This window comes from Python bivittatus, unplaced genomic scaffold, assembly GCF_059951505.1.
Source record: "Python bivittatus isolate LINGU-HERP-01145 unplaced genomic scaffold, Pbiv_v1 ctg000340_np1212, whole genome shotgun sequence".
NCBI classification, from domain to species: Eukaryota; Metazoa; Chordata; class Lepidosauria; order Squamata; family Pythonidae; genus Python; species Python bivittatus.
In genome coordinates this window covers 1,123,848-1,133,321 of record NW_028277056.1, presented here as the reverse complement: position 1 = coordinate 1,133,321, position 9,474 = coordinate 1,123,848, and the positions used below count along the sequence as shown (strand labels likewise).

Below are 9,474 nucleotides of genomic sequence, written 5' to 3'. Positions count from 1 at the left end.
GTCCAACATGTTGGATGATTAAAGGACCTTCCGTTGAGACCTTTGCATAAATTCGGTGGCAGGGCATTTTGAATTAGCTTTTTGGAGAAGTCCTAAATGATCTGGTGCAGAGGGTTCAGTGGAGCTTTAGAGTCCAATCTTGGGTTTGCTTTCAACTTTGTTAAGGAGTCTGAGGATTCAAATTGTGCGTATGGCAAGCAACAGGTTTTAGGGCTAGACGGCATGGAACCGCAGACCACTTCCTGTATGGAAGATTGACTTCTGGAAGCAAAGAACAGGCCATCCCTTGGATTGGCCTGTCCTGGGGGAAGAACAAAGCTTCCAGGGAGCACCAGAAGGTTCTGGGGAAGGACCTGCTGTTTTACACATCTCCAAAATCCTATTTGTCAGATATGAGAGAAAACTTACTTGAAAGAATATTCTTGAGCAGGAGAACAGTGTAAACAAAAGTAAGATAAAAACACAGTACATAATAAAATAGACAAGAGGGCATTTGGCCACTCAATGCAAAATGTATGCAAAGGTATATCTGAGAAGGGGTTCAAACCGCCCTCTGCCAAAGCCTGGGAAGACAGCCAGGTCTTTAAGGCCTGACGGAAGGCCACCAGGATGGGAGCCATCTGGGTCTTATGGGGGACCTCATTCGAGAGGGAAGGTACCACGACAGAAGGTTCACTCGCTGGGTCCCAATATATGGCCTTGTTTGTTTGAGGGAACCTGGAGTGCACCAGACCTGTTGGATTGAACCAGCCAGGCAGGAACCATGGGAGGTGGGTGGTCCCCCAAATAACCTGGACCTTGAATTGCACCAGGAAGCAAACTGGCAACAGCACAGCTCATGGAGTAGAGGTGTCACGTGGGCATAGCAGGCGTGCCATCGCTGCCTGTGCTGCTACATTGTGGACCAGTTGAATCTTTTGACTGGTCTTCAAGGGCAGTCTCACGTACAGCACATTGCAGTAGTGGAGCCATGAGGTGACTAGGGCTGAGTGACCGTATGAAAGGCCTCCTGATCCAGGAAGGGGCACAATTGAAGCACCAGATGGAGCTGTGCAAAGGTCCCCTTGGCCACAGCTGCCACCCACTCTTTGAGCAGGAGCCATGAGTCCAAGAGGACCCCCAGATTCTGTACCACTCCTGACCAGGGAAGTGCAACCCCATCTGGGAGTAAAGATGAAAACCCTCAGATCTGCAGCCACACAGTCTTGGTAGGATTGAGTTGGAGATGGTTCATCCCCAGCCAAACCCACCCAGCTTCCAGGCACTGGAGCAGAACCTCAACAGTCACACTTGGTCAGCCTGGGATCCAAAGATATAGTTAGGTAACAGCACATTGATGATACCAGACCCTGAACCTGACCCAATGGCTTCATCCAGATGTTGAACAAGAGTGTGTCAAACCCTGTCACCCTGCAAAGGAAGGGCCTGTTGAGTGATGTTTCCTCCTACAATCACAACCAACTCAAATTGGCCTGGAAGGAAGGGAACCATGTAAAATGGTGCCTCCTATCCTCAACTCCCGGAGCTGTGACTGATGGTATCAAACCCCTCTGAGAGATCAAAGAGGGAAGCAGCACCACCCTCCTGGCTCTGCCACACATTTGCACACTTATAGGGTACATCATCAGTTCTGTGTTGAGGCTTCAATCACGTCTCTGGGTTTTCTTTTTTTGCTTTAGAAAATGAAATTGATGAGATTGATTGATTGATTATGTGCCATCAAGTGGGTGTTGGTTCTTAGTGACCACATATAGTAGATAGATAATCTCCATGATGATCTGTGGCCAACCTGGTCCTTCAGGTCTTCCAATCATGTCCCATCACTGCTGTAACTGAGTCCATCCCCCTTGCTGCTGGTCATCCTCTTCTCTTTCCTTCCACCTTTCTCAGCATTATGGACTTCTCCAGAGAGCTGGATCTTCTCATAATGTGTCCAAAAATTGATGAGAAAGTTGCACCGTTTCTTCACCATGTTACAATACAAGTTATTTATTTTATTTTTTTTGCTCAAAAGGAAGGTAGAGAAGAAAAATATACACAGTAAGACACAAAGTTAGTACAGTTATATCCAAGGAAGTTAAATACATCAGAGCTGACCTGTGAAGGACCACTGCTTTGGAAAGAAGCTTGATGAGGGGAGGGGAGGCCAGAGAGCCCCTCCCTGCAGGTACCACAGGAACTTCACGTTGGGGGGGAAGAAGGCTAAATGATGCCCCTCCAGCTGCAACTCCCACCTGTGCGTCTGTAGCAAGATGAAAACCTGCCACGGTCCGGCTGTCTTGATGGAAGCCGAGTTTGGCTTCTCACCCTGAACAGGGGCTACGCTCAGTGGCCCAAATGGCTCCTCCAGCTTCTAGGGCTCCACGTTTCTTCATCCTGAGGTGAACCTCCTGTTTCCCCCCGTAAAAAGGAGGCTGGAGCTTTGCTGTTCTTGACTGGTGCATAGCAGCCCTTTCCGGGCATCAAGTGAGCAGCTCTGGTTAGTGGCCGGGTGCCAGTTTGGTTCAGGAGCCCAAGGCAGTGTTGGCAAGGGCAGCAAATGGCGCCACTCATGGGTTCCAAGAGAGGGCCCCTTTTCCTACGGTCGCTGTTAGGCTGCGCCAGGTGCTCAGTGTGTCAGCTGTAAAGCTGAAACCTGCTTCCCAAACACACCTGGACCAACAGCCTCACCTGGGAGCAAAGGGCTGAGAAGCCTGTCTTGAGCACGGCCTATGGAAGGCCGCAGGGTTGCTTCCACGTGTGCTCCTCTTCGGGCGTCTCCACGCCACGCACCGACTGTGGCCGCGCATCGCCAGCTTTCAGTTCACCTGCTGATTGAAGGAAGTGAAGGGGAAAAGGAAGGTTTGGACTTCTGCGGCGTCCTACAAATACGACTGCAGATGGTCTCCCGACCCCCAGATGCTTCTGGAGAGAAGAGGGCTTGTCACAGACCCGCAGGTGCCACGGTCTCTCTTTGCTGGCCATTGACTCCAAAGCTATGCGCCGTCCCTAACGGTGCCTTCCAGGGCCCCAGCTTTAACCCCCGGAGCAGGGCTATGACCCGCTGGGCGACAGGCCTAGAAGCGGACTTCAGCTCGCCTTCCTCCGACGGACTCTCCAGAGGCGTGGGGACCCTGGGAAGGCTGGCCACTGCCTTTGCCCCAGGCAGCCTGCGCGGGGACGAGGCCCACTGGAAGCCTTTGAACAGAAGGTAGCTCTCCCTTGAGACCCGAGTTATCCTGACGATGCAGAAACCCACGTGCGCAGACGCCCTCTGGCTTCTTGTGGTGTCTGAAGCAGCGGAAGAGAGAAGCGGGGCGGCATCACTCCCCAGCCGCGGCCCTTCGAGGCCCAGGCGCCCGGTCGGAACCAGGATGATGCCACCCGGGCCACGACACGAGGACGCAGAGATGTCACGGCATCATTGACGCCCTTTCCACGATGGCACCTGCCTTCCTCTGCCCTCAGGATTCTGGGGTGCCACTTCCTCCTCCCGAGCGCCATTGATGCATCTGGAAGCCGCGTTCTGCCCGAGCGGATCCATTCCCAGCTTGCTTGACTCGGGCCCCGAAGGGAAGAGCCAAAAAGTCAAGGTGACATCTGTGAACATGCAGAGTCCTGTCCCTTTTGGCATCTGTTATCTTGCAACATATGCAAACGGGGGGGGGGGGTTTGGTTGCGCCTGCTGCTTTTGCTTTTTGACCCCCCTCGCAGACCTTCTTTTAAGACCTCGACCTTTCTGGGGTTTTAGCCTCAGCTGGGAAATAGCAAGCCCCCCGCATGCTCCCGTCTCCCGCGCCCCTCCTTTCACGCTGTCGTATAAAAGAGTATATATGATCAAAGTCAACGTGCAGTTAAGGTAATGGCTGTTTTAGGTTAGTTACAATCCTAGACGATGCCCGTGTGCAACGTGAGTTAAATTAGCGTTAACTGTGGCTTGTTTTTTGGACGTTTTTCTGACTGTTGTGTGAACTCAGCCAACCTGTGGATTGGTGGAATTGTACTACCACGAACAATGATAATAATAAGCACCCACCAGTTCCCACTCTCTTTTGTGCTGCCCCGCAGCCATTCAGAGTCTGCCCACCTGGAATGTGGAAAGGGAGCAGTGGCCTGCTAAGAAGGGGGTCCAGAGGATTCCTTGTTTTTCCAGGCACCTAACTTCTGGAGATCAAAGGGACCTTGTTTCCTCTTAAAGAGCTTCAACAAGTTCTTCCACTGTAGATACCACAGATCAGAGGACTGACGGCCCAAGAAACACGCGATGCTCAGCAGGTTGTGTACATCTGGTGGGCAGGTCTGGCCACGTGGAAGACAATGGAAGAGGGGATGCAGGAGGAGTGGCTGATGAGTAGGACCGGAAAGCGGGTCCGGAGGTGTGGAAGGCCTTGGGCCATGGAGGAAGTGATGCCATCTTCAGGGGTGTCATGAGAAACGTGCTACAGGAAAGGATGAGGAAAATCAGGTCAGGAAATGAGGAGGATGTCTTCCCGGTGTGTGGGACTGCAAGGCCCACAGCCACCCAACCAGTTTGGGCTGATGGCAGTTGTAGTCCAACACTTTTGGAACAGATCAGGGAAGGGACGGCTCCGCCTGGTCCAGCTTTGCGCTTCCCTCTGTGGCCATCAGAGGCTCCTGGGAAGCCCATGCGTTGGGTAGGAAGGCATGAGCCCCCCCACCCCCCAACTCAAGTTCAACGCCAAACGCCACTCGGAGGCTGCTGCATCTGAGGTGGGAGGGGGCAGAGTGACGGGTTTCATCATTGTGCTAAGCCATGGTTTCTTCAACTGTGCGCAGGAAGGCGACCGCCATTAGTGATTGATGGTGCGCCATCAAGTCATTGTCGACTCTTAGTGACCACATAAATAAAGCACAACAATCGGTGCTTTGCACAAAATATTAAGCTATAAGTCAGGGGGGTCCACAGGGAATGGTAAGAAGTTGGGGGCCAACTGAGTGGTCCAACTGAAGCTCCCCCTGTTTTCATGTGCGTTGCACCTTCATGGCCAGCTTTCTGATTTTTGGCCCATACCATGCAGACTCCCTTGCCATAAATCATGACTTACAGTCACCAGTGCCCGGGTCCACTCGACATGCCAAGGCAGGCAAGACAACGACAATTTTCTAAAAGACGTTAGAAAATGAATGGCGCCATTTGTCGAGTTGAGGGCCATTGCAGCTCTGTGAAGAAGGGAATGCCCTACTGGGTGAATTCTGTTGCGTGAAAAATCCCTTCTTTATATCCCCCCCACCGCCCCCCGATTTTCCCTGCCTTCGTCTTCATTTGACAGCCCACTAGGTTTGGGTATTGCCGGAGCGTCGGGCCTGACTTCACACCCCTGCCTTGCCGGCCATGCTTTTCAAAGGAAAAATTCTCAGTGCTGAAATTCCAGCCCCTGGAACATCTTCCTCGCCCTGTTCTGATCTTCTCTAGGCTTTGTCAACAGCAAGGTCACCGCATTCCAAGTAGAGAGGTATAAAAACGCACGCAGGTAATGGCAGTTTTATTCCTTTTGACGCGGTAGACTTTGCCTTTTCCGCCCGGGCTGCCTCGGCCATCCGCCTGTTCTGCTTGGGGCCCACCAGCTCGGCCCCCGAGTTCCTCCGGACGAAGGGCAGTGCCGGGGGCAGGCAAGGCGGGCCTCCTGGGGACCCGGCAGTGTCGTAGCCCAGCCTGCAGCTGCCAGCTGGCCTGGCCAACCCGGTGCTGCTGGCACTGCCTTGTGTTGGGAGGCGGCCGCCGAGGCAGCGATGCAGCTCCAGGAACGCCAGCCTGTCCCGGCCTTGAGTCCTGATCCCGGCGCGCCCGGATCCCAGCTGCTGAGCTCCTGCAAGGGCAGGCTCAGCAGAAGAAGCCCAAGGGCAGAAGGGCAGTGCTGGCATCTGGGGCTGGAAGACTCCCACATTGTCGAATATGCATTTACGCAGCACTTCAGTTCGGACTTTGAGTGGCTCACGCACCCAACATCCGCCAGTCAGATTAAGACGGTGAACGGTCATTACCAAAATCAAAGTACGACTTCCACTTATGCATCAAAGAACAAAAAACTAGACTCCACAAACAGCCCCCTGCAAGAAGGAAGAGCAGGTTCGCTGGGAAGAGCTGAGGGGGTTTCATGCATTTTTCAGCAACGCACCACCCCTCCCATGGATCTCCTCAAGCGACGGCTGCGATTTCGCTGCAAGACAGGAGACTTCCGCCTATGCACAGGGGCACCCCGGTAGTGGGGTGGCTCCAAAAAGTCAAGCTGGAGGCTGCAATTGTGGGTCGAAGCCCCTCCCTTTTTACCTGCATGCGAAAAAGGGGGTGGGCTTCCGCCTCGTGGCCGTGACTGCCATCTCGACTTTTGTTTAACCCCCCTCCCCGCACATGGCCTTGCTTCTGTGTGCACAGAAGAACACAGAAGACACCAGAGGGTGTGATGCGGGTGATGCCTTCTTGTGAAGTGGGAGAGGAGGCTCTTTTAGGAACGATCTGGTGCCAACTGAGGAAGCGGGTCAGGGATGGCGAGCGTGCACGGATGGGCGGCTGTTCTGTGCGCCCGGCTATCTGCCGCTATGGCAAGGCCCTGTGGCCAACGGCTCTCTGAGAACGTGATTCCTCAACTTACAAATGTGCACGTGCCCATGAGGTCTCAGCGACTGAAGATAAGAAGGGGTTTCCTCCCCCTTCAAGGTGACTGGATGGCCAGTGTCTGGAAAATGTTGCCAGCTATAGAATTCCGCCATTCAGTTGGCAACGGTGGGGCGAGGACAGCTTCCAGAGGGCCGGGGGCACCACTTCATCTCCCAGCTCTCCAAGCGTTGGAGATGGGCCTGGTGCGGGAAGGAGGAAAGAAGGCGAGGGAATGAAGGGAAGGAGAGAGGAGAAGGAGGTGGTCTGCCGAGGAAAGGAAGGTGGAGGAGAAGAGAGAAGAGGAGAAGGATGGGGAGGAACGTAGACGCATCGGCTGGAAGAGGAAGGAGATTGGGTGAGAAGAGAAGGAAGAGACGGGAAGGAAGCGTTACAGGTGGCCAGGCGGCCTCATAGTCCTGCAGCCTGGAGAGGAACAACAACAGTCTTTGTGCAGGCATTTCCCACAGTATTATCCGTGAGGCTGAACCTTAGGGGGAAAAAAGGACCTTAGCAAATCTACAAAGGTTTGTTTTCTTTCCACTCCAGCTGGTATCCTGTGGCCATAGTCTTGTCGGCCATCTGGCTGGAGGGGAAGAAGGAAGAGTTAGACCGACATAACGCATTTGCAGAAGTCCATCCACCGTTTTTCCCTAGTGTAAAGAACCCCCCAAAGAGGCCAAACCCACAGATACGTGTTTGTTTGCTTGGTTTTTATTATTTTTTAATATGCATTTTTCTTATTTTGGGCCCTGAAAAAAAGAACTGGAAAAAGACTCAGTCTCTCTCCACTGTATGACGTTTGGGAAATGGAAAGAACTTTGTATTTCCTTAAGTACAGAGGTAGAAACAATGTCTCTGAGCATCCATGGAGTACCGTTGTCTCTTCACTGCACTACTCAACACGTGTCAACAGGAGTCCAGGACTAGAAATTAACTGCATGGAAGAGAAGAGGGTGTGTGCGTGCAGTCGAGGGTATAAAATGGGCTGCTAAATGTCTTACACCCTGCTGTGCTAAAACGTTGGACCCACAAAGATGGCAGGCAGGTTGATGGGAGAAGAAGGCCCTTCCCGTAGGTTTGTCAGCCTGGTCTAATATTTGTCACGAGAGAAGAGCTGACCTTCAAAGGAAAGGGCCTTCTGCAGGAGGATCCTGTGTGCTTGTTCACCCATTCTGCTGGATTCAGAGACATCCTGGGAACATTCTCCAGGTCGGTCTTTTCCCACTTCCCGTCACACGTGATAGACTCCAGTTCCCATTGACCATGTCCTTGGTCATGGTCATCGTTCCTTGACAGGAATTTCATCTGACCACATGTACTGTAGAAGGCTTTTCGCGACAGCTGCACCTTTGCATGGAACCCCTTTGGCAGATCTGTCATTTGATTCTGCTAACAGCGGTTCCTTTTTTCAGGCTCAAAGGAGCAACTTTCTCTGGAAAAGCTTAAGAACATTGTCCCTGATCTCTTTAGTTCTAATACCGTAAATGATGGGGTTGACAATCCATGGAAGGAACATGTAAACTGCACTGATGAAGTTGTGGACATCCTGACTGGCAGACTTGGCCTGGCGGTACACAATGGAGGAGATGACACTGCAAGAGTAGCTTGTGAGCGTGACCATGAGGTGGGTGCCACAGGTGTGAAAGGCCTTGTGCCAGAGATGGCCAGATGTCATATGTAATGCCACATGGATGATACGACTGTAGGAGCCCAAGAGGACACTGAAGTCAAAAACAATGTGGATAGATCTTGTCATCAGGCCTACAACCCTATTCCTGGAAGTATCACCACAAGACAGCTTCATCAGAGCCATATGATCACAGACAAAGTGCCCGATGATGTTGGACCGGCAGAACCTCACCTGGGAAGCCAAGATCACCACTGGGCTAACAATGGCCATACTGCGAGCAAGAGCCACAAGAGAAAGCACCACTAGGAGCTTCTTCGTCACAAAGTCCACATAGCGCAGCGGATGGCAAATTGCCACATATCTGTCCAAAGCCATGAGGAGAAGGACACTGCACTCCAGCACGAGGATGAAATAGAGGAAGAACATCTGGGTGAGGCATAACGTCAAGGAGATGTGGCTGGCCCCAAGCAGGAAACTGAGGATCATCTGAGGGAAGATAACAGTGGCCCCACAGATGTTAACCGAGAGGAGCAAAGCAATCAGCAAGCACATGGGCGTGTGGATACTCTCCTCCGCTTTCACTGTGTAGATCAGGATGGAGTTTCCAGCAAGAATGATGACGTAAAGGCAGAAGCAAGGAATGGCAAGGAGGTATCTGGCCCCTTGAAAGCCCGGGAAGGCGAGGAGGAGGAATTCTGTGTAAGAGGCGTTAACGGTTCCATTCTGGCTCCCACCAGACATCTTAGTGCTGCTGAATGATAAAGCGGTAGGAAAAAATAATCATTCTCAGTGCCTTAGAGAAATTCTTATGGACGAGAATAACGGAGGGCCCAGAGGAGTGCAGGGAAGTTCCTTGCTAGGAGGAGGACGTTGTCCAAGGGTTGTCCAAAGGACCCCCGCTGCACCTGCCAGCCATGAGGCCACTTACTGAGTTGCAGAATGCATTTGCTACCCTTTCACAGGCATGTCCCCCTGGCACGCTGTCCACTTCCAAGCCCCCTCCCCAAAGCGTTCGGAAGTCAGCCACGTGACTGTCTTCCCGTCTGCCGATCTTGGAGCGATCCAGTCCGCGCTCCCTTCAGGCAACTGGTAGGAGTGCAGCGAAGGTTATTGTTCCTGGGCTAAACTGGGTGTGCCATTTAAGGGTCTTCCTTCCTCACCTGAAAATGAGGCTCACCGTTTGCAAAGAAGAGCAGTGTTGCCAGCACGGAGAGGAGTCTTAATCCTTCTCCTACCGGTCTCTCCAAAA

The 9,474-nt window shown here is 52.6% G+C and overlaps 1 protein-coding gene across 1 annotated transcript; it reads right to left on the bottom strand.

Annotated features, from left to right (window-relative positions):
- Positions 1–8,009: 8,009 nt before the first annotated feature.
- LOC148216027 (olfactory receptor 52K1-like) lies at positions 8,010–8,966 on the bottom strand. Its single transcript, XM_088140881.1, has one exon. The coding sequence runs from the start codon at positions 8,964–8,966 to the stop codon at positions 8,010–8,012; it is 957 nt and encodes a 318-aa protein (XP_087997007.1).
- Between the last annotated feature and the right edge of the window lie 508 nt (positions 8,967–9,474).

What these genes read in the sequence shown, in the direction of transcription:
- LOC148216027 (XM_088140881.1), bottom strand. Translation starts at nt 8,966, where the DNA reads ATGTCTGGTGGGAGCCAGAATGGAACCGTTAACGCCTCTTACACAGAA.